Genomic DNA, 24758 nt, shown 5'->3' with positions numbered 1-24758 from the left:
CTGCGCCGCACTGATGTATGATGTATGTCGTACCGTGAGTTGTGTGCACAAGAAATAGAAGCTTGCTCGACCTGGCAACCAGATTCAATTGAGACGTGGGAACTCGCAACAGAAAATCCGCAGATGCTGAAAATCAAAGCAACACACACAAAACGCTGGAGGAACTCAGCAGGCCAGGTAGCATCTATGTAAAAGAGTAAACAGACCCAAGGGTCTCGGTCCGAAACGTCGACTGTTTACACTGTTTCATAGATGTTGCCTGGCCTGCTGAGTTCCTCCATCATTTTCTGTGTGAGAACTCACTTACCGTGACGACCACAGGGTGGCGCAGCGGGCAAAGCGGTAGTCTCGAGGCTCTGATGACACGGTTCAATTCCGCCCCGCACCCTCCCCCTCCCCCTCCCCTCCCCTCCCCTCCCCTCTGGTGCACATGTGAGTGAGAAGTTTGCACATTCAGTTTCAGGTTCAGTATTACTTAAACGTAGTTAAATTTATTTCTCGGCAGTTGTAAAGTGCTAATAATAATAATAAAGTACAATAAGAATATATTAAATCAATCGTGCAGAAGAGAAAAAAAAGCGAAGGGCGGTAGTGTACGTTGTCCATTCCGAAATTTGATGGCGGAGGGGAAGAAGCGTTGAGTGTGTGTCTTCAGGCTTCTGTAACTCTTCCTTGATAGTAGCAATGAGGAGAAGGCATGTCCTGGGCGATGGAGGTCCTTGAGTGTACTCGATGCTGGGAAGCCTGGCGCTCGTGATGGAGATGACTGAGTTTACAGTTTTCTGCAGCTATTTCCGATCCTGTGCAGTTGTCCTTCCATCCCAGGCAGTCAGAATGCTCTCCACTGTACATTTGTAGAAATTTGCTAGACTTTGGTGGCATACCAAACATCTTCAAACTCATGATGAAGCCATCATTGTAATTGCATATGTTGGGCCCAGATGAGATCGTCAGAACCCCGTGATCACGTGAGACCACCCTCCAACGACCAGCGGGGTAAACATGAGTTAATCAGCAGTTGTCTATCGCCAATGCGTCAGGGGTATTTCACGGTAATGCCGGTTCAGCAAAATGACATTAAGTATGTGAGAGGTATTCGCGAGGCAGATGTGTGTATGGGATAGAAAGAACTTGGTGGGCTGAAGAACCTCTCCCCCTCTAACGATGGTGGGTCCTCTTGAGAGTGCACTTATGAATTTTGTCTGGAGTTCCTGTCGCCCCGGGGGATGCCATTAAACTGGAGAGCGCGTAGATTAACGAAAGTGTTCAGAGATGCACTTCTGCACACTGTTGTTGTAATATGTGGTTATTTGAGTTCCTGTTAGCTTGAAACAGCCTGCCCATCCCCCTCTGACCGCTCTCATTAACAAAGCATTTTCGCCCACAAAACAGCCACTCACCGGATTTTTTTCCCGAGCCATTAGCTAGATTGTTGTTCATTCTACCTTTAATGAGGCAACCAGAACTGAATTGCTTCTCCATTCTTAACCCTTCGGGTGGTGGGGTGGATATGTTTCTACCAAAGGAGCTGTAAGGCGCTTCTTCTCTCCGCTGGCCTGTGGGTCACTCTTGAGCAAGGTATTGCACCTGCTTACCCCAATGATCTATGGGCAGCTGGTGTATATCACAAGTCCTGTTTAATGGACGACAAATGCCAAGTATGTTATCTCTGAAGAGTATTGATAGCTAGGGTCATTCGTCTTGTAAAGACACTAGTCAAATGTTGGCATTGACAAACCACTTCTGTCAAAAAATTAACCAAGAACAATCAGGGTCATGAAAAGACCATGATCACCCAAGTCTTTCAACAGGGCACATAACGAACAAATTACTTACTGTTGAGTATGTTAGGTCAAGTAAAATGAAAGTTTTTAAACGGCATCTTCGTACATCGAAACATACCCTTCGGCCCAAATCACCTATGCTGATTGTGTTGCCCTGCGAGGTAGTCACATCTGCCTGTGTTTGGCCCATAGCCCTCTAAACTTATTGAGATCACAAACACAAGAGATTCTTCAGATGCCAGAAATGCAGACCAACATTACACAAAATGCTGGAAGAACTCAGCAGGTCAGGCAGTGTCTTAAGAAAACAATTAAACAGTCAACATTTTGGACCGAGATCATTCTTATGGACTGGAAAAGAAGGGGAAAGACGCCAGAATAAAATGGTGGAGGAAAAGGAAAGAGGACTAGCTAGAAGTTGATAGGTGAAGCCAGGTGACCAGGAAAGGTGAGGGGCTGAAGAAGAAGTAATCCGATAGAAGAGGAGAGTGGACCATGAGAGAAGGGGGACCGGGTAAGGTGATGGGCAGGTGAGTAAAGAGGCCAAAGTGGGGAATAGAAGAGAGGAGGGCAAGGGGAAATAACTACATGAAGGAGAAATCAATGTCCATATCATCAGGTTGAAGGCTACTTTGCCCTGAGGTGTTGCTCCTCTGCCCTGAGAATAAAGAGAGCATTGTGGAGAAAGAGGCCATGGACCAAAATGTCAGAACAGGGATGGAGATGGGAATTAAAATGGATGGCCATCGGGAAATTCAGCTTTTGGCAGATGTGTTTGACAAAGCTGTCCCCCAATTTACATTGGGTTTCACCAATGTGACTTATCTAGATGACTTTAAAATGTTGCTAATGTGCTTGCTGCACTGCTTCCAGCAGCTCATTCCAAAAATACACCATCCTTTGTGTAAAAGCTGCCCCGGATTCCCCTCTAAATCTCTCAATTCAGATCTTTCATCTCTGCCCTCCTTTCACATCCCCCTCCCCGGGAAAAAATGCCACGTGTTTTCCCCCGAAATGCCTCTCAATCCTATGTACCTCATTCAGGTCATCCCCTTGATCCCCTACGTTCCAGGGAATAAAGCCCCAGACTACTCTCCTGGCATCTAGTGCAGTCAATGTTCTAGTAAATCCTTTCTACCCTCTTTCTGGTTTAATGCACTCAAAATGCTGGAGAAACTCAACAGGTCAGCCAGCATTAAGAATGTGGGGGAAAGTAAGGTTTTGCAGGTCGAGTCAATAGTGCGGAAGGCAAATAAAAAATCAGCATTCATTTCAAGAGGGCTAGAATATAAAAGCGAGGATGTAATATTGAGACTTTATAAAGCACTGGTGAGTCCTCACTTGGAGGCTTGTGAGAAGTTTTGAGTTTCTTATCTAAGAAAGGATGTGCTGACGTTGGAGAAGGTTCAAAGGAGGTTCACGAAAAATGATTTCAAGACCGAAATAAAGGAACATTTGATGGCTCGGGGCCTCAGCTCACAGGAATTCAGCAGAATGAGAGGGGATCTCATTGAAATCTATTGAATATTGTAAGGCCTCGATAGAGTGGATGTGGAGAGTATGTTTCCTATGCTGGGAGAATCAAAGACCAGAGAACACAGCCTCATAATAGAGGGGTGTTCTTTAGGCAGGGAGTGGCAAGCCTGTGAAATTCATTGCCACAGGTGGCTGTGGAGGCTAAGTCATTGAGTATACATTTAAAGCAGTTGATAGATTCTTGATTAGTAAGGGCATGAAGGGATATGGGGAGAAGGCAGGAGAATGTGGCTGAAAGGGAAATGGATCAGTCTCGATGAAATGATGGAGCAGACTTGATGGGCCAAATGGGCTAATTCTATTCTTATATCTTACGATCTTATAACTCAGTACAAGATAGAAGGTGGTAGGTGAGATCTGGAAAGGAAGGGGAAGCAGCTAGAATAAGGTGTGGGGGAAGAGGGAGGCAAAGGAGTACAAGCCAGAAGGTTGTAGGGAAGATCGGGTGAGGGGAAAGGTGGGGGACTGGGTGATGAACTGAGAAACTGGGAGGTGATAGGTGAAAAAGGCAAAGGGCTGAAGAAGAGGTGTGTTCTAGTTTAATAACAAGGTGACCACAATCTTCAGGGGTGCCCTCACCAACATCTTACATAACTGCAACATCCTCACAACTTCCCGGCTTGTCTATTCAGCACTGTGACTGATGAAGAAGGTGTGACCATACTAAACCAAGAAGATGGTAACTGGAGTGAGCTGTTGGAGGGCTAACAGCACTTAAGAAGCATCTGGACAGGTACTTTAACAGTAACACAGGTGGCACCAATATAGTGGCTAGCAGAACACTTCACAGTACTAGCAACCAGGGTTCAATTCCCACTGCTGCCTGGAAGGAATTTGTACGTTCTTCCCCTGAGCACACAAGTGTCATCCGGGTGCCGTGGTTTCCTCCCGGTTAGCTGATTACCTGGTTATTGTAAATTGTCCTGTGATTGGGCGGGGGTAAAGTCAGGGGATTGCTGGGCAGCACAGCTCACAGAAGGCCCTGTTCTGCACTGTACCTCAATAAATAAAACAAGTAACAGTCCATACTTCGCAGCACTATGGCCCCCTCCCCCACTACTATCAGGACAATTTTTTGTCTATTTGCGTCCTTTCTTGTAAAAAAAAGTTGCTCAATTATATAATTTTCTTTTCTCTTGTGTTATCTGATGTGATGTGCCTCTGATGCCAGATCCAGTTTGTCATTACACCTGCATACACATGGCCTTGTTCATCGGACAATAAAATCTACTTTGACCTTGTCCATGCTGCCATCCACAATGCTCCCAGTTGACCATACTAGGCCTATCTACTTCTGTGTTTTGCCAAACGTCTGTCCAAGTACCTGTAGTACTTGTATTCCACCACCGATCCCAGCCTTTCTCTCCTTATAACTCCAGCTGCCAGAGCAGGCAACGTCCTGATGAATTATATCCCGCCTCACGTCCTTCACATTGGGTGGAAACCCCCAAGGTTGGATATGGCATACATAATTTGTTGATAAATTTACTTTGAACTTTGAAGGGCGTGTAAACAGGCATTTAAACAGTCAGGCAATGGGGGGATAGAGATTCTAGACATGCAGACTGGTGTGTACCCCAGAGAGGGGCATCTGCAGATCCTGTCTTCTAATTGTGCTCCTTCTTGTAATAGTAATGTCTAATTATGTTTCATTGATGCTTTCCTTCTGAATACTGATTAAATGACACTATGAGACCATGATGCTGTTTTTCATTGCACCTGTACAGACAGGTACTTGGGAATATGACAATAAACTTAACCTTGACAAGTGAAATTAACAGGTCCATAAAACATAGGCACAGAATTAGTCCATTCAGCCCATCAAGTCTGCTCCACCGTTCCATCATGGCTGATTAAAATCCCTCTCAACCCCATCCTCCTGCTTTCTCCCTATAACATATGAAACAGTTACTAATCAAGAAACTACAGGTATCAACCTCCACTTTAAGTTCACCCAATGATTTGGCCTCCACACGTCTGTGGCAGTGAATTCTACAGATTAACCACACTCCATCCCTCTATTTCGCTGTGCCCTCTGGTCTTAGACTCACCCCCACCCCACCCGCACTTTATGAAACATACTGTCCGTGTCCACTCTTCCCAGGCCTTTCAATATTCAATAGATTTCAATGATATCTTCTACACTCCCATGAGTACAGGCCCAGAGCAATCAATCGCTCCTCATACATTAACCCTTTCATTCCCAGAATCATTCTTGTGAACCTCATCTAAACCCTCGCCAATGCCAGCAGATCTTTTCTTAGATAAGGGGCCCAAAACTGCTCACAATACTCCATGTGATCTGACCCATGCCTTATAAAGCCTCAGCATTAAATCCTTAGTAACCATTGGTAATAAACCAATAACCATTCCCTATGGTCTTCCAGAATTAGTTTGAGGGATAGTACGTCAGCAATAATGGATTGGCAGAGTAGACTCAATGGGCCAAATCGCTTCATTCTGCTCCTGTGGCTTATGGTCCCTCACACAGTCAGTGGCTAATTTATTAGGTACACCTGCTCATGAATGCTAATCAATCATGTGGCAGCAATGCAACGCATAAAAGCGTGGGGACTTGGTAATGAGTTGACCTTCAGCCCCTCGGACTGATTTGAGTATCTCAGAAACTACTGATCTCCTGGGATTTTCACACAAATCAATCTCTAGAGTTTACAGAAAATGGTGTAAAAAACAAAAAAAAATCTAGTGAGCAGCAGTTCCTTGTTAATGAGAGGTCAGAGGAGAATGGCCAGACTGGTTCAAGCTGACAGAAAGGCAACAGTAACTCAAATATCTATGCATTAGGTCAGTGGTGTGCAGAAGAGCATCTCTGAACACACATGTCGAACTTGAAGTAGATGGACCACATCAGCAAAAGACCACACTGGCTTTCAAGGTGTACCTAATAATAAATGACTGCAGGTCAAATCGAACATTACACAGCTATCGGGCAGGAAAAAGAGCTGTCATCCTTCCTATATTACTGAATGCAGCTGAATCATGGATCACCTACAGTCAGCACCTGACAGCCCTGAAGCAATACCACTAAACCAACATCAACACCAGCATACAGGAGAAGGCCAACAGGAACAGCATCTCCACCACGATAAATCAACACCAACTCCGATGGATCAGTCATGTCATCTTGATGCCTAACTCATGCCTCCCCAAACAAATCCTTTACTCACAGCTGAAAGAAGGTCAGAGAGCCCCTGATGGGCTCAAAGGAAACCCTTCAAAAACATCAAGATCAGCCAGAAGAAATTCAACGTTACACCTAAAAACTCGGAAGACATTGCCCTCAGTAGATACATCTAGAGGAGGTTTGTTCAAGAGGAAGTTGTGCTGCATGAGGCTGATCTCTGCTGTGCGCAAGGCAGGTCCAAGAGGGAGAGACCAAACAATCAAAAGACCCAACCTAATAACCATAGCCACCAATTATTCTTGCCTGCACTGCACCAGAATATGTGGATCCCAACCACCTGAGGACCCACCAATAGACAACCCCTGAAGAGAACATTATTCTCGACTCAAATGATTGCATTATATATAAACACAGGCAAGTGGGTTTTGGTGGTCGGCATACATAATGTGGGCTGAAGGGCTTATCCCCTCGCTGTTTGACACACTGTTCAGTAGCTAAGGTTATGCCTCTTTGAGACAGCAGTCCGTAACCCGAGCCCTGCTCGCAATATAGAGCACAACAGCATCACAATTAATTTGTAGTGAAATATTAATAATAATAATAATAATAACAATAATAATAATAATATTAATAATAATTACCAACAGTAGTGAGAATAATGAGTGTTCAACAATTCTGGAAGCTCATTAAATCATCAAAAGTCTGTAAAATTCCGGAATTCCGGAAGTGAGACCAAGTCCTCACCCTCTCTCCACCTCCCACCCAACCCCACTTGCAACTCAGGAGAGCAGTTGGTGGGGGGTGCAGAATGGTTCGGGGCCCAGGGGAAGGAATAGGGCCGTCCTCTCTCTCAGCCACATATGTAGAGAGTCCAGAGGTGGTGGCAACGGAGAGGCGGGTGGGGAAGATGAAAGGGAGGGAGGGGAGAACCTCCACAGGGGACTGGTCTCTCGTCTGAAATGTCTCATCTTCCAACTCCTTGAAAACGAGACAGCGGCTGACTGCTGTGACGGGGGGGGGGTGGGGTGATGGAGCGAAGGGTCACCCTCCCTCTCTCTTTCCTCGCTGGGGAGCTCCCCACTCCCTCTCCCCCTCCAATCATCAGGGCTGTTCCACCTTCTTCACTGAGATGCGCTTCTTCCGCGCAGCAAGCATCTCGTAGAACGGGTCGATGCTGACAGCTGCCCTGTGGGGTGGGGTGGAGAAGAAAGGGGAAGAGATTAACTGAAGCACGTCAAGGTGTGGGGAGCCTCTGCCGCGGATGCACGGGATTGCAAAGGGCCATCAAGGGCAGCTTTAAGAATCGGTGCATGAAGAAGACAGCTTTCATCACTGAGGACCCTCACCACCCAGGACAGAGATTCTTCCTGTATCCCTCAGTGATGTTTGCTCCCATTGGGGATGAGATACAGGACTCTGAAGACCTCACACTCAACCTTTTACGACATACGATATTATGATATAGTACCGGAACGAAGGCCCACAATGTTGTGCCAAGTTTTTAACCTACATAATCAATCTAACCCTTCTCTCCTACATAGCCCATAACCCTCCATTTCTCTTTCATCCATATGCCTGTTTCAGAATCTCTTAGAAGTCCTTAATGTCTCTACCAGCGCACCTGGCAGGTAGTTTCACGCACCCATCATGCTCTATGTAAAATATTTAACTCTGACATCGCCTTGTACTTTCCTCCAACTACTTTAAAATTATGCCCCCTTATATTAGCCATTACTGCTCTGGGAAAATGCCTCTTGTCTGTCCAGTCGATCTACAAAGGGTGATTGATAAGTTCATGGCCTAAGGTAGAAGGAGTCAACTTTAGAAAACCTAGCACATTTATTTTTCAACATAGTTCCCTCCTATGTTTGCACACCTAGCCCAGCAGTTGTGGAGCATACGGATCTTGAGCCTCCAGAAACTGTCCACAGCATGGGTGATTGACTGTCCATGCAGAGTGCCCAAACTTTTGCTTCGGGCCTTTTTCCTTTTACATTATTTTGAAACTGTAAAAGATGTAAATAAAAAAGTAACCTTGCTTACAATATTAAAGAAATGTGTCACCTTTAAACTTTATGCCTTTTGGATATGCCTTATGCCTGTGCCTCTCTACTTCCCCTCGCTCTCTCTTTTGCTATCCTCTCTCCCTCTTGTTCAAGCTTAATTGTCATTCAACCACACATGAATACAGTCAAACAAAACAGCATTCCTCCAGAGCCAAGGTGCAAGACACAGTCCCAAAGGGGCACAGCTCTGATAGTTACAACAGCAGGAAACAATACAGACCCAAAAATCCCAAGCCCCTCAGTGTCATGGTCTGTATTTTGATGGTGCTTAGGATGTTGTCCCAGTTTTCCACTGAGTAAGCACTGCAGAGCAGCACCGATGTGAGGTCCCCTACCGCCTTCCCAGGCCTCATTCCCTCTCTGCCACCGTTCCCAACCCAAGAACTCACTTGATGCACTTGATCCACTCATCCTTCTCCTCGGGAGTTGGGGCGGAGATGCGGTACACCATGTGGTTGCCCTCCACCACGCGGCCATCTGCCTCTGTCTTGCAGGCCTTGATCAGCTGGCCTCGGTTATTGGGAATGTACAGCTCAAAGCAGTTCTGCGGGGCAGGGGGGGTGGTGGAAAGAAATGGAGATGGACATGGGAGAGGTGAGAGAAGGGAGTTGGGAAGGTAAAAGGGTTAAAGCAGGAGGAGGAGAAGAGGAGAGCGGGGAAAGGAGTGGGGGGCAGAATGAGGTGGGGAGGGGGGGCGAGAGGGAGGAGGGTTAGAGGGAGGGGGTAGGAGAAAGAAAGAGGGAAGACAGGGGAGGGTACAAGAGGGGAGAGGGTTGAGGGAGTTAGGGAGAGAGGGGGAGAAAACCAAAGAGAGATTGTCAGTATGTGCGTTAGTGTGTGAGGGTACAAGTGAGTGTGTGATTCTGTGAGTCCTCTGTGGTTGACGGGGTTTCCCCATTCAATCACGGCTGATACTTTCTTTTACCCCTCCAATGAAATTTCTGTGTTTTAAATGGACTCCCCTCTATCCTTGGGCTGTTCCTCCTTGTCCTAGACTCCAGCACCATGGGAAATATTCTTTCCATATCTATTCCATCTAGGCCTTTCAATATGTGAAAGGTTTCAATGAGATACCCCCGTGCATTTGCTTTCCTCACCACTCACTGTACCTGCAAGTTAACCTTCAGGCTGTTCTGTATAAAGACTCCCAAGTCCCTTTGCATCTCAATTTTTTTCCATTTTCTTCCCATTTAGAAAATAGTCAGCACATTTATTTCTACTACCAAACTGCATGGCCATGCATTTTACAACATTGTATTTCATTTGCTATTTTCTTGCTCTTTCTCCAAATCTAACCCCTTCTGCAGCCGACCTGTTTCCTCAGCACTACCTGTCCCTCCACCAATCTTTGTATCATCTGCAAACTTGGCAACAAAGCCATCTATTCCATCATCTAAATCATTGGTATACAGCATAAAAAGAAGTGGTTCCAACACCGACCCCTACAGATCACCACTAGTCACTGGCAGCCAAACAGAAAAGAACCTCTTTATTCCCACTCGCTGCCTCCTACCAATCAGCCAATGCTCTAGCCATGCGAGTAACATTCCTGTAACACCATGGGCTCTGCAGGCTCACGTGTGGCACCTTGTCAAAGACCTGCTGAAATCCAAATATACAATACCCACTGCATCCCTTGTATTTATCCTTCTTGGAATCTCCTCAAAGAATTCCAACATGTTCATCAAGAATTTTCCTTTAAGGAAACTATGCTGACATTTTTTTTCAGCACAGTACAGGCCCTTCAGCCCTCCATGTTGTGCCGACCCATATAATACTTTAAAAAAAAGTACTAAACCCACACTACCCCATAACCCTCCATTTTTCTTTCATCCATGTACCAGTCCAAGAGGATCTTTTATACCCCTAATGTTTTAGCCTCCACCACCAACCCTACATCCAGGTCATTTATAAAAATCACAAATAGCAGGGGTCCCAGGACAGATCCCTGCGGCACTCCACTAGTCACCGACCTCCAGGCAGAATATTTTCCTTCCACATCTACCCTCTGCTTTCTTCCTTTAAGCCAATTTTTTATCCAAACAGTCAAGGTTCCACTTATCCCATGCCTCATGACTTTCTGAATGAGTCTCTCGTGAGGGACCTTGTCAAATGCTTTGCTAAAGTCTATGTAGACCACATCCACTGCCCTACCCTCATCAATTTCTTTTCTTACCTCTTCAAAAAACTCAGTCAGGCTCATGAGGCACAATCTTCCCTTCACAAAGCCATGTTGACTATCCATGAGTAGACTGTACTTCTCCAAATGCTTGTGGATCATATCCTTAAGAATCCTTTCCAATAGTTTGCAGACCACCGACATAAGGCTCACCGGTCTATAGTTCCCAGGTTTCTCCCTATTACCTTTTTTAAACAAGGAAACTACATGTCATTCTTCAGTCCTTCGGCACTTCCCATGCAGCCAAAGAGGATTCAAAGATCATAGCTAATGCTCCTGCGATCTCTTCTCTCAATTCCCACAACAACATGGGGTGCATCATATCCGGCCCTGGGGAGTTATCAATCTTAATGTTTTTAAGAAGATCCAGCACTACTTCTTCCTTAATCTCCACATTGTCCAGCAGACAGGACCGCTCAACTTCAACCTCATCCTGATCAAGATCCTTTTCACTTGTGAATACTGAAGCAAAGTATTCATTTCGGATATCCTCAACCTCCTCTGCCTCCAGGCACATGTTGCTGTTCTACTCATTATTGAGTCCCCTATCACTACCACTCCCCTCTTCTCCCTCTTTCCCTTCTGCACCACATGCTCAGTGCCAGTAGCCCGGTCTCCACAATATTCCCCTGGGGAGGTCATCCCCCACAACAGTATCCAAAATGGTGTACTTATTATTGAGGGAAATGGTCACGGGCATGCTCTGCTCCAACTGACTATTCATATTTCCATTTCTCCTGGCAGTCACCCAGTTACTTGTCTCCTGCATCTTAGGGGTGACTACTTCCCTGTAGCCGATCGATTATCTCCTCACTCTCCAGAACAAACTGAAGGTTGTCCAGCTGCTGCTCCAGATCCCTAACACGGTCTTCAAGGAGATGCAGCTGGATGCAATTCACCCAGTGTCTCCCAGGACTCCAACGTCAGGCATGAAGAACACACAACAGCCATTTACTACACTAGGTACAGCAAGTGGTGGGGGGGGGGGGGGGGGGGGAGAAACAAGAAAGGAAAAAAGGGAATCTTGACAGAAACTTACCCAGAGCTAACGCCTCTACTGAGCCAAAGCCTTACACTCCTACACTCACCACTGGCCTGCTCCCAACAATGAACACACCGCTTGTCCCTTCTGTACTTTTAAACAAGCATTGCCGACCTGCAAGAAACCTCGTCGCTGTGGCCTGCCCCTGCCGCAGATTGGGCCACCGGAGTTTGGAGGAGTGGAAGAGCTCCCGTGAATGTGGGATCAGTATAAACGGTTGGCTGTGACTCAGTGGACCAAAGGAGCCATTCCCTTGCTGATTCATTCTCCCGCAGATCCCACTGCTTCTGAACATGGCATCCGGCGAGTCTGTGCTAAGCTATCAAGCACTGGTCCCATTTCATTCTTCCAACATCCCCATCAACTCCACCCCCCACCACCCACATACTGGGGATCCATTTTACAGTGGGCAGTTTCCCCAACCACCTGGGATGTGGGAGGTATATGGACCACCTGAAAAGGGAAACCTCACGCAAACCATGCAAACTCCACACGGACAGACACTACACTCACACAGAAATGCATACACTTGCAAAAAACCATGCATAGACACACACAACTTCTGCCTCTCACTCACACAGACCCTTCGAGCTCTCTCTCCATAACACACTGCCTCTCAAATGTGCCTCTCTCACACATCCTCACTTGCACACAACCTCCCCTCCCTAACACCCACACAGACCTCTCCCACACATAGTGCCCCCTTTCTCAGTCTCTCTCAGACACACTTGTCTCCATCCATCTCCCTCACGTGCACACCTCCCCCTCGTGCGCACTTCCCCTTTCTCTCTCACACACACACACACACACTTACTTCTCTGTGTCTCACACAGACGGGAGACAGTGAAAGGTAACTGTGATAAAGGGTGTGAATAAAGCTGAAAGAAAAACTCAGCCGAGATTGAATGAGAGCAGACTTGAGGAGCTGGATGGCCGGTCTCTAGCGTACATCTGGCTGGGAGGCCGGATTCAGCAGCACTGCCCTCAGGTTAACGATGATGTTGAAGTGTGCGTCAGACAGCGGAACGGGGGTCAGGGGAGAGCACTCACCGGCTTCCTAGGATCTTCCACCTCACGGATGCTCAGGTTCTCCAATGGTATGATTCCCCTCGGCTCCTTGTCCTATGTGGCAGCAAAGGAAGAGGGTTCAGGGCAAGGCCAGAGCGGTGGGAAAACAGAGAGTCAGTAAGGGGAGAGGTGGGGGAACACGGGGAGAGTGAGAACGAGGGAATACAGAGGGTGAGAGCAGGGTAGGGGTGGGGGAAACGGTGAGAATGAGGGAAGGGTTAGGGAAAGAGAGAGGGATGGGGAGGGAACACAGAGAGATGGGCATACAGAGAGAGTGGGGGTAGGGAGAGTGGAGTAAGGGACAGAGGGGAAGGTGGAGGTACAAGAGAGCTGCCAAAGGAAGCACAAGTACAAATGGAGGAGTGATGGGGTGGCGGAAGGAGTAAATTCTCGGATATGCCCCTCCCCATCCCTACTCACCGTTGTGTACTCAAAGTAGTAGAGGCAGTTGTCCGTCAGAATGAACCATCGGCGTTTCCACGTCTTCACCCTGCCCCCTGTCCCATTGACACATGAGAGCAGACAGAAGGCAAGGAGTGTGAAGGGGTGTGGAATGGGGAGGGGGGGCAAAGGAAGGAGACAGAAGGAAGGAAGGGGCAGGATGGACAGATGGAAGGGGAAGGGGAGAGGGATGGATGGAAGAATGAGGAGGATGACAGAGGGAGGGAAGAATGAGGAGGATGACAGAGGGAGGGAAGGCAAAGGGGAGGGGGGAACAGAGAGACAGAAGTAGAATGGGAGGGGGACAGAGGGAGTGGAAGGGGGGCATCAGTGGGAGGGAGGGAGGGAGGGAAGAGAGGGGGATGGAAGGTAGGCGAGAGGAAGTGGAGAGAAACAGACAATGAGACCACTTCCCATCCCATCCTCGCTCGCGTGCCCTAGTCAATGCCACCTATGCTGCCCCGAAACAGCCCTCCTCCATGAGAAATAGTCGCCCCTCCACAGCTCAATGAGGAAATACAGGAGCCTGGACAATTCAGGAATGGTTTCTACCCCTCTGCCATCATGTTTCTGGACATTCCATGAAGCCATGATACCACCTCACTACCTTAAAGCACTGCCTTTTCATGTCTTGCACAGGATCACAAGAGGCCACAGTGAGTTGTGCACCCAGCCAGCTCCATCACAGGCTCAACCCTACCCACCATCGAGGGTTTCTTTCTAAGAGCCAATGAGTGGCAGGGTGGCGATATGCCTCTCCCAAAGGAGGTGTAAGGCACTCCTTCCCTCTGCTAGCTGCAGGTCACCCTTGAGTGAGGTGTAGCACCCACTTAGCCCTCACACAACCCCCGATCAAGTTCACGTGGAGCCATGGGAGCAGTTGGATGGTGATATGAGCAGCCAGTGCAGATCACAATTTCTGGTTATGCGACCACTAATGCCAGGTAGACAATCTCTGAAGAATATTGATAATGGCTGGGGTCATCTGTCTTGTAAAGACACTACCCTGAAGGCATTGGTAAACCACTTCTGTAGAAAAATTTACCAAGTGCAAGCATGGCCATGAGACCACGATGGCCTACGTCATACGATGGCACATAATGACGATGGTGGGGCTGTCATGCACCATTAAGGACCCCCACCACCCTGGACATGCCCTCTTCTCATTGACACCATCAGTGAGGAGGTACAGGAGCCCGAAGACACACACTCAGTTTCAGGAACAGCTTCTTCCCCTCCACCATGAGATTTCTGAAAGGACCACGGACCATGAATACTACCTCACTATTAGTCTTGTGAACTATTTACTTTCTGACAGCTTATTCTGATTTGCCTGCATTGTATTGTTACCACAGAACAACTAATTTCACAACTAATGTCACTAAGAATAAACCTGATTCTGATTAAGGCCACGAGCATGTACCGATTCACTCTTTCCCCCTCTCACACGACCTCTCCCCGTGCTGACACAAAACCCCCGAACCTATCCACCTCCCTGGAGCACACAGACAGGACGTTCCCCCTCCTCTCACAGGCCTCTGCTGGGTTTGTCAGTTCTCCCTGCCCCTTTCTCTCTGTCATACTCTCCCTCACCCACTCCCTCTCTCACTCCATTTTATTTTCTTTCTGCCTTCTTTAGCAAGTCAAGTTTATTGTCACTTCAACCATAAACTGCTGGTACAGTACACAGTAAAAACAAATCAACGTTCCTCCAGGACCCTGGTGCGACATGAAACAACACAAAACTACACTAGACAATGTGAGACAGCACTAGGCTACACTAGACTACGTAAAACAACATCAAAACTGCACTAGACTACAGACCTGCACAGTGCTACATAAAATGCACAAAACAGTGCAGGGCAGTACAATAATTAATAAACAAGACAATAGGCACAGTGGAGGACAAATTTCAATATAATAAATGACGTAGATGTCAGTCCAGACTGGGTATTGAGGAATCTGATGTCTTGGGGGAAGAAATTGTTGCACAGTCTGGTCGTGAGAGCCGGAATGCTTCGGTACCATTTGCCAGATGGCAGGAGGGAGAAGAGTTTGTGTGAGGGGTGTGTGGGGTCCTTCACAATGCTGTTAGCTTTGTGGGTGCAGCATGTGGTGTAAATGTCTGTCATGGCGGGAAGAGAGACCCCAATGATCTTCTCAGCTGATCTCACTATACACTGCAGGATCTTGCGATCTGAGATGGTGCAATTCCCAAGTCAGGCCATGATGCAGCTGCTCAGGATGTTCTCAATACATCCTCTGTAGAATGTGGTGAGGATGGGGGAGGGGTGGGAAATGGACTTTCCTCACCCTTCACAGAAAGTAGAGATGCTGCTGGGGATTCTTGGCTGTGGAGCTGGTGTTGAGGGACCAGGTGAGATTCTCCGCCAGGTGAACATCAAGAAATTTGTTGTTCTCCCTTCCACTCCACCTCCCAACCTCCCTTCCGCTCCCCTCTAATTCTATGGCTGCCCCTTCCTCCACCTCTGTCCTTCCTCCCCATCACTCCCTCCTCTCTTTGCCACACTCTTTTCACATTTGGCCTCCTCCCTTCCTCTCACTCTGCTCTCTCTCACCACTCTCTTCCCTTCCCCTTCTCCCTCCCCTCATCTCTCCTCCTCCCTTCCCCTTCTTCCTCCCCTTATCTCTCTCCCTCCGACTCTGCCCCCTCATGCTTTCTAGCCCTTCCTCCCTCTCCCTACCATCCAACCGCTCACACCTGTGTCCACTATTCCATCTCTCATTTCTTCCCCTTCCTCCCCCCTCCACTTTGCCCTTCCTCTTGCTCCCATCCCTCCTCCCTGCCTCCTTTATCTGTCCCCTATTGCATCCCCTTTTATTCCCATTTCTGCCCCCTACTCATGTCTTGGCAACCTCCGCTCTCCTCTGTCCCCACCACCCCAGCCCTTTCCTTCGTCACAATGCTGTTCATCGACTACAGCTCATCATTTAATACCATCATTCCCACAATACGATTGAAAAGTTGCAGAACCTGGGCCTCTGTACCTCTCTCTGCAATTGGATCCTCGACTTCCTAACCGGAAGACCACAGTTTGTGTGGATTGGTGATAACATATCCTCCTCGCTGGCAATCAACACAGGTGCGCCTCAGGAGCCCACTGCTCTACTCTCTGTATACACATGACTGTGTGGCTCGGTATAGCTCAAATACCATTCACAAATTTGCTGAAGATACAACCATTGTTGGTAGAATCTCAGCTGCTGAGAGAAGGGCATAAAGGAGTGAGATACGTCAACTAGTGGAATGGTGCCGCAGCAACCAAAAGAGCTGATTGTGGACTTCAGAAAGGGTAAGACAAAGGAACACATACCAATCCTCATAGAGGGATCAGAAGTGGTTAGAGTGAGCAGGTTCAAGTTCCTGGGTGTCAAGATCTCAGAGGATCTAACCTGGTCCCAACATATTGATGCAGTCATAAAGAAGGCAAGACAGCGGCTATACTTTATTAAGAGTTTGAAGAGATTTGGCATGTCAACAAATACACTCAAAACCTTCTATAGTTGTATTGTGGAGAGGATTCTGACAGGCTGCAGCACCGTCTGGTATGGAATGACTGAAAAATGCTGCAGAAGGTTGTAAATCTAGTCAGCTCCATCCTGCGCACTAGCCTACAAAGTACCCAGGATATCTTTAGGGAGCGGTATCTCAGAAAGGCAGCGTCCATTATAAAAGACATCCAGCACTCAGGGAACGCCCTTTTCTCACTGTTACTATCGGGTAGGACGTACAGAAGCCTGAAGGCACACACTCAGTGATTCAGGAACAGCTTCTTCCCCTCTGCCATCTGATTCCTAAATAGACATTGAAGCTTTGGACACCACCTCAGTTTTTTTTTAAATATACAGTATTTCTGTTTTTGCACATTTTAAAAAAAAATCTTTTCAATATACATAATTGATTTACTTGTTTATTTATTGTTTTATTTTATATTTTATTATTTTTTCCTCACTCTGCTAGATTATGAACTGCTGCTAAGTTAACACATTTCATGTCACTTGCCAGTGATAATAAACCCGATTCTGATTCTCTGCCTCCTTCTCTCTTCGACCTATCCTTCCACATCTACCACCTCTCTCTCTCTCTCACCCTCCTTCTCGTCTCACTCTGCCCCATCCTCCCCCCCCCCACCACATAATCTATCTCTTTACCTCTCCCCCTCTGCCTCTTCCGCTCCCACATCAGTTACAATTGACTGCCCAGGGGTAACACCCAAGCACGTGGTCAGCGAGACAGACTGGAGAAGGGCAGTGGGTTGTGGAGATCCTGTGGGTCAGATTAGAGTGTTAGGGGAGGTGTACAAGATAATTTGGGGCTCAGGAACAGTGTGGGGCAGAGGAAACCACTGGAGCAAGGGAGGGAGCGAGAGAGGGAAGCAAGGAATACAGGATGGAAACTGAGGGAGTAACATGGGAGGGAGAGAGGGAGGGAGGAGTGACAGGCAATGGAGAGGAAGGGGAGACAGGGAAGAGAGCGAAGGGGAGGGTGTGGAGAGGTGGTGCAGTGGAGGGAAGGTGGTTTGACGGGTGGAGATTTCATGAGAGAGAGGGGGATGTGGGGTAATGGGAAGGTGAGATAGGATTGCAAAAAGGGTGTTGGACAGAGGTGGCAGCGTGTATATCCAATCTACCTCACCAGGAAGTGGGGTTCAAGGTGATCATGAGCAAACCCTCCACTGTTTCCAGATCGTCAGATGGGTTCTGTATTGTGCTGCAGGTTTTCTATGTTTCTCCCACTGGGAGAGAGGCAGGAAAATCATGGGTTCAGAACTGGTCCCAGGTAAGTTCGAGAAAGGAAATTCCTCACCCTGAACTTCATTCCCAACTGCCAGGATAGTGGAGGGAGTGGCGTCTTTCCCCTCACCTCCCCTTTGCTACGCCCCCTGAGAAGCAGAATCTGGATTAATATATCTGTCACATATCATGAAATTTGTTACTTTTTTGCAGTACAGTATAATAAATAATAATAAATATTAAATTAAATAAGCAGCACAAAAGGGGGAGGGATACTGAGGCGGTGTTCATGAGTTAATTGTCAATTCAGAAACCTGATTGTGGAGGGGAATGAATTTTTCCTGAAACAGCACTCCCTCCCTCCAACCCCCAACACTTACTCCTCTCAGTCCTTGACCAGATCAGACCCACCCCACCATGCACGCACCCTGGACCCACCCGCTCTGCCAAATCTCTGTCTCTCCCCAACTAGGTCATCCTGAGTCACTGAGCTGAGACATACGTACACAGAGACTAGGGAAAGGGAGGGGGGCTGATGGGGTGGAGGAGGGAGATGAAGTGCAGGTAAGAGAGAGTGAGGCTGAGGGGGGAAGTGAGGGGAGGTTCGGAGGGTTACACAAGGGAGAGCAGCATGCGGAGGGTGGGGGAGGATGTGATGAGGGAATGTGGGGGTGATGAGGGAGGGGGAGGGAAGAGCGACACAGTTTACGTACCTCCTAGGTTGAGAAGAAGCAGAAAGCAAGCAGAGAGCGAGAGAAGCCGTTCGTCAGCCGAGGGGGAACAGTGCGGAGGTGGGGAACACAGAGGGGGGAGGGAGATGGAGAGGGAGCCCACAGAGGGAGATGGAGGGAGGGGGAAGGAGGGGTGAGAGAGGAGGGGAGTGGAGAGCAGGGGAAGGATAGTGAGGGAAGAGGAGAGGGGAAGAGAGGTGGAAAGATGGAGAGAGAAAGAAGGAAAGGGAAAGGAAAATACAGAAATAGAAGGAGAGAGAGAAATATAAATAGAGAAAGAGAAATAGAGATGGGAAGCAGACATGGAGAGGGAATGAACACATGGGAAGGGGAGCAGTGGCAGATAATGGGGGAAGGGGCAGCGGAGTGGTATAGAGAGGTGGGGATAGGGGCATGGGAGTCAAAAGAAAGATGGGGAGATCAAGATGAAGATGGAGATTTTTAGGGATAGAGAGAGACAGTGAGAAAACAGACAGACAGAAAGAGAGAGAGAGAGAGTCAACATGAGATATACGAGGAGAGGAAAATACATAGAGAGAGCAAAAGTGGGGCCGGAAGTAGAAAGAGGGACAGATACAGAGAGAGAGAGAGAAAGAAAAGGTTATTCAAACCCAGGATGGAGGAGGAGAAACCAATAGTTACGAGAGCACACGAAAGGATTGGCAGTAACACAAAGTGGGGTTATCTACTCCTCACATTCGATCAGTATTGGAAGGGACGGAGAACGAGATGGGGACCCTGTTCCCTGTATCCAGGGTGTTACCCATAACTAAGAAGGGAAGAGATCTCCAGTCTGGGCATGCAATGGTTGCCAGTACAGTGGGTTGTTGAACAGGCTTCTGTCGCCTCCCCAGTCACACTGCCCACCTGTCCACCAAGTGGGCGTTGCCTGTAGGGGCTTGTAGTCATCCTGAGCTGTCTCTCTTTCTCTCACTGTCTCTCTCACACACACACACACACAATCCTTCTGTCTCACACAATCTCTCTCTCTCTCTGCCATGTACACAGACACACACCCTCTCTGCCTCCCACACACACACTCTCGCTCTCTCTCTCACACACACAATCTCTCCTTGTCTCACTCACAATCTCTCTGTCTCATACACACAATCTTTGTTTCTCTCTCTGTCACACACACACACTCACAACCTGTCATGCACACACAAGGACAATCTCTGTCTCACAAACAGGCACACAATCTCTCTCTCTATCTCACAAACACTCACAACCTATCACGCACACACAATCTCTCTCCATGTTCTCGTTCTCATACACATACACACACAATCTCTCTGTCTCTAGCACAACACACACACATCCTCTATCTCAGGCACAATCTCTCATGCACATACAATCTCTATCTGACACACACTCACACTTCTCCAGTTGTCCACCGAGATCTGATGACGACATCCACTCCTTTAACGGTGAGATCTTTGATGACTATACAGTCCTATCCTGGACTCACAAGCTCTATTGCAGGTGGAACATGTATACATGGTGGTGGTAGTGATGGCAACCATGGCTGCATTTCTCCCAGCTCTCTTCTGGTTGTTCTTCCCATCTTCCGGAATACAACCTCCGTCCCTACACAGCTGTCGCCAAGTGATACAGTCAGCAGCAACATCCTCCAGGTCCTCGGGTCTGATCTTGCACTTCTTTAAACTATTCTTCATCTGACCCTTGTAGCGCCTCTTCGGCCCTCCAGCTGAGCGTCGACCATGATGTAGCTGGCCGTATAACACTCTGCAGGGTAGCCGACATGGGGGCATCCTTATCACGTGCCCCAGCCACTGCAGCTGACGCTGGATGATCATGGCCTCAATACTTCTGCAGTTGGTCTTTACAAGTATTTCAGTGAGGCATCTGCTCATGCCAGGTGATTCCCAGGATGCACTGGAGACAGCTTTTGTGGAAGCGCTCCAAGGACTTGATGTGACAGCTGTAGGTTACCCAAGCTTCACAGCCATAAAGGAGGGCGGTGACACAGACCGCTTGGTATACAGTGACCTTTGTGGAGGGACGAAGGCTCCTGTTCTGAAAGACTCTACACCGAAGTCTCCCAAAGGCAGCTGATGCCTGTTTAATGCAGCTCTGGATGTCATTGTCAATGCTGCTATGGCACTACCGACAGCTTTTCATCACCAACAGTGATGGCAGGTAGGGTGGATGGGACACTGGTACTCCATTGGCAAACCACTTCTGTCTTTAGTGGTTTTGACAGGCAGCCCTGCTGTACCGCCACAGCGAGGACAGTCTGAAGATCCTCCGGAGTATGGACCACAAGAGTACAGTCATCTGCATACTGCAGCTCCAGGACCCGCTCTCTACGGAGTTTGGTGGTTGGGTAGAGCCTCCTGATGTCAAAGAGGTTGCCATCTAATCTGACGTCCACCGCCACACCGCTGCCGTCTTCAATCTCGTTGTGGAGAAGCTTGGTTACACACAAGAGGAAGATGTTGAAGAGCACTGGCACTCGCACACACCTCTGTGCATGCAAGGAAGGGCTCAGACTCTTGTCCTCCTATGGTCACCCGAGCAGTCATCCCATCATGAAACTGACGGAGGATGTTAACAAATTTATTGGAACAGCCAAACCCGATGAGGACATCCCATAAGAGCTCCCTTGGCACCGCGTCAAAAGCTTTGGAGAGGTCAACAAAGGCCACAAACAGGTCCTGATGTTGCTCCCGGCACTTTTCCTGAAGCTGCCGGGCTGTGAAGATCATGTCGATCGTGCTCCTGTTCTTCCTAAATCCACGCTGCGATTCAGGCAGCATCGACTCGGTGATGTTGCTGATGAGTCTCTGAAGCATCACCTTAGCCAGGACCTTTCCAGCAACAGAAAGGAGTGATATGCCCCTACTACAGCCGCAGATGACCTTGTCACCCTTTTTCTTATTAATTACAATGATGTTTGCATTTCTCCATTGCTGTGGGATGTTCTCGTCAGTCCAGGCCTTGGTGATGTACTGGTAGAGAGTGCACATACACATGTACCCTCCGTTCTTCAGTAACTCAGCAGGGATATTGTCAGTGCCAGGGGACTTGTTGTTCTTAAGGGAATGGACAGCTGATAGAACCTCCTGGAAGGTTGGTGGTAGACTGAGGTCGTGGATAGGAGGAAGTTCAGGCAGTTTGTCCAGGATGGTGGGGTCTGCATCAGAATCCTAATTAAGCAGAGTGTTAAAATGCTCAGCCCACCTCAGCACTTCTGATTCTTCAGAAGTGTTCGACCATCTGCTGTTTTCAGGAGAGTAATGCATCGATTTACTGGGCCACAGATGGTTTTGACAGCATTGTAAAAATTATGCATGTCATTATTATCAGCAAAGGACTGGACTTCATGTGCCTTTTCAGTCCACCACTCATTTTGTATGGCCCGAATTGCCTTTTGCACTTTCCTCTGAGCTGCCCTGCCAATTCTGCCTGATGCTGGTGGATGAAGGGTTATCTAAAGTTGCCCGGTGTGCTTTGTGCATGTCCATAAGCAAGTTGTGGATGGTATCTGAGTTATCGTCAAACCGGTCTTGGTTGTTCCTGCTCTTATGGCCAATGGATTGAGCTGCTGCCTCAGAGCGCAGAGCTGATATAGGTTCACTGTTGTTCCATGGTATTTTCCAAACTCAGACAAGGTTCCAGCTCCCTTAGTTTCTCAGCTGGGATGCGTCAAAACTCACTTTTTGCTTCTGTGTTTCTCAAGCAGTTGCAATTTAGCCGCCTTTTAAAGGGTTTTTGGAGCCGCAAGGTGGGGACACACTTTCATATGGAGCTTGGCCACAAACATACGGTGGTCAGTCCAGCACTCTGCACCTCTCATGGCACGGGTGATGAGAACGTCCTTGAGGTCACTACATCTCACAATGATGAAGTCGATCGCGTGCCAATGTTTAGAGTGAGGGTGCATCCACGAGGTCACACACACACACAAAATATCTCTCTGACTTTCACACACACCTCTCTCTCTGCCTCGCATGCACAACCTCTCTCTGTCTCACGCACACACATAATCTCTTTCCGTCTCATACACACAACCTCTCTCTCTGCCTCGCATGCACAACCTCTCTCTGTCTCACGCACACACATAATCTCTTTCCGTCTCATACACACAACCTCTCTCTCTGCCTCGCATGCACAACCTCTCTCTGTCTCACGCACACACATAATCTCTTTCCGTCTCACACACACAATCTCTCTCTGCCACATACACAATCTCTCTCACACACACACACACATTCCTTTCTATCTCTCACACAGTTCTTTTCTCTCTGCCTCTGGAACACACACAAACCATTTCTCTCTCTCTGCTACTCACAAACACTCGCACTCTCAATCTTACACACACACACATCCACTCTCCTCGACACAACCTTCAGCTTGGTGACATGATACAGCAGGTCAGGGGGATCCGACCGGAGGACAGAAATTCCACTCCAACAAACTGCTTCCACACCCTAACCCCTGGAGAGAGGAGAACTTTCCAGACAGTCGGGAGCATGGAGTCAGGATGGCTGTGATATCCAGAAATCACTCCCCTGGAGCACCACACCCCACCCAACACCCACACCCCCAAAATTTACTGATCTAGTGAATGACATGGGGCAGGGCTGAACGACGAAAGGAAGGAGGGAAGGAGGGAGCAGGACACAGGCTTGCCAACGGCCAGCAAAAAAAGCGGCACTGTCTGAGGGAGAAAAAGGAGATTGTCAGGATGGATAGGGATGAGGGGAAGAGGAGGAAGAGGATGGGGAGGGGGGAAATTGCAGGAGAGGAGGAGCAATAAAGCGGGGTGGAGGAGTTGGGACAGTGGGAGGGAGGGGGGAATGTACACAATATGAAGAAAGGTTCAGAGAGAACAGGGATGAATATGGGCTGGGATAATGTGTGGAATGAATGAAGGGAAAGAAGGAGAGGGGAGGGAGGAGAGGGAGAAGGAGCGGGGAGAGGGAGGAGTGGAGGGGCAAGAGGGAGGGCAGGGGCGAGAGAGGAGGGGGAAGGGATGTGGTAAGAAAGCAAGGAGGTGGGAGAGGGGAGAGAGGGGAAGGGGTCAGAGAGGGAGGAAGGAGGGGAGAGGGAGGAAGGAGGGGAGAGGGAGGAAGGAGGGGAGAGGGAGGAAGGAGGGGAGAGGGAGGAAGGAGGGGAGAGGGAGGAAGGAGGGGAGAGGGAGGAAGGAGGGGAGAGGGAGGAGGGGAGGAAGGGGAGAGAGAAGTGGTGGGGAGGGGAGATGTGTGGGGAGCAGGTACATATGTGGAGTAGATGTTGGCGAGAGAGGTGGAGAGGGAGCAATGAGGAGAGAAGCGATTGGGGAGGGGAGGGAGCTGCATTGAGGGGTGGAGGGAGGCAGAGTGTGAGGTGAGGAGGGGGAGGGGAAGGCATGGTTGGGGGGAGCGGTGAGGTGGAAGGAATGGGGAGAAAGGGAGGGAGGGAGAGGCGGGTTCAAGTCACATGCAGTGGGGCTATTGTGTTGAGGAATGGTTGTTCTGGGATTGGAGTAGAGCAGAGGGACAGAAAGGTGTGCCAGGAAATTTGTGCTGCCCATCGGGTGAGAGGACAGAAGGGTTGAGGTGATGCGGGGTAGGGTGGGAAGCTGAGTAGACCCTACCAGCCCACCCACCATCACCGTTCCCCTCCACCGGACCCTTTGCTTACTCACCCAATTTGAGCAACCAGCCCTCCCGGTCAGGGTTGAAAAAGGTGTGGGTCAGGTCATTGCCGTCGTCCTCTGGGATCTTGAAGGGCTCATTCTTGATGCTCTCGTGGAGGTTCTGTGGTGGGGTGGCAGAGTGAGGGTGAAGAGAGAAGATGGGTTAAAGAGAGAGAGGCAAGCATGAGAGAGAGGTGATAGAGGAAGCGAGAAAGTTAGCCCCTCAACACCACCCTCCTTCTGAACGGTTTATTCCACAAACCCTGCCGAATCCCATTTCCCAAAGTGGTACAGCACAATAAGACACCCGGTTATGCAAGCTGACCAGTTCCTCACTCAGTTCATCCAATTACACTTATAAGTTCGA

General features: G+C 48.5%; 1 protein-coding gene across 3 annotated transcripts in view; it reads right to left on the bottom strand.

Moving 5' to 3' along the window:
- Positions 1-7081: 7081 nt before the first annotated feature.
- The window catches only part of LOC132380542 (cytohesin-2), a 43034-nt gene continuing 25357 nt past the window's right edge, over positions 7082-24758 (bottom strand). The window contains exons 7-11 of one of the 3 annotated variants that reach the window (XM_059949431.1): positions 24400-24512; positions 13241-13319; positions 12803-12874; positions 8921-9075; positions 7082-7651 (exon numbers count right to left, since the gene is read on the bottom strand). In XM_059949431.1, the coding sequence (XP_059805414.1) occupies positions 7567-7651; positions 8921-9075; positions 12803-12874; positions 13241-13319; positions 24400-24512 (504 nt within the window). In that variant the 3' untranslated portion in view covers positions 7082-7566. Of the gene's footprint in view, positions 7652-8920; positions 9076-12802; positions 12875-13240; positions 13320-22752; positions 23432-24399; positions 24513-24758 lie in introns of those variants that run through there. The other 2 variants (XM_059949430.1, XM_059949432.1) reach the window with 2 other exon arrangements.

This window comes from Hypanus sabinus, chromosome 24 (genome assembly GCF_030144855.1).
Source record: "Hypanus sabinus isolate sHypSab1 chromosome 24, sHypSab1.hap1, whole genome shotgun sequence".
Lineage (NCBI taxonomy): Eukaryota > Metazoa > Chordata > Chondrichthyes > Myliobatiformes > Dasyatidae > Hypanus > Hypanus sabinus.
The sequence above is the reverse complement of the archived record's forward strand: the minus strand, read 5'-3'. Positions and strand labels throughout refer to the sequence as shown.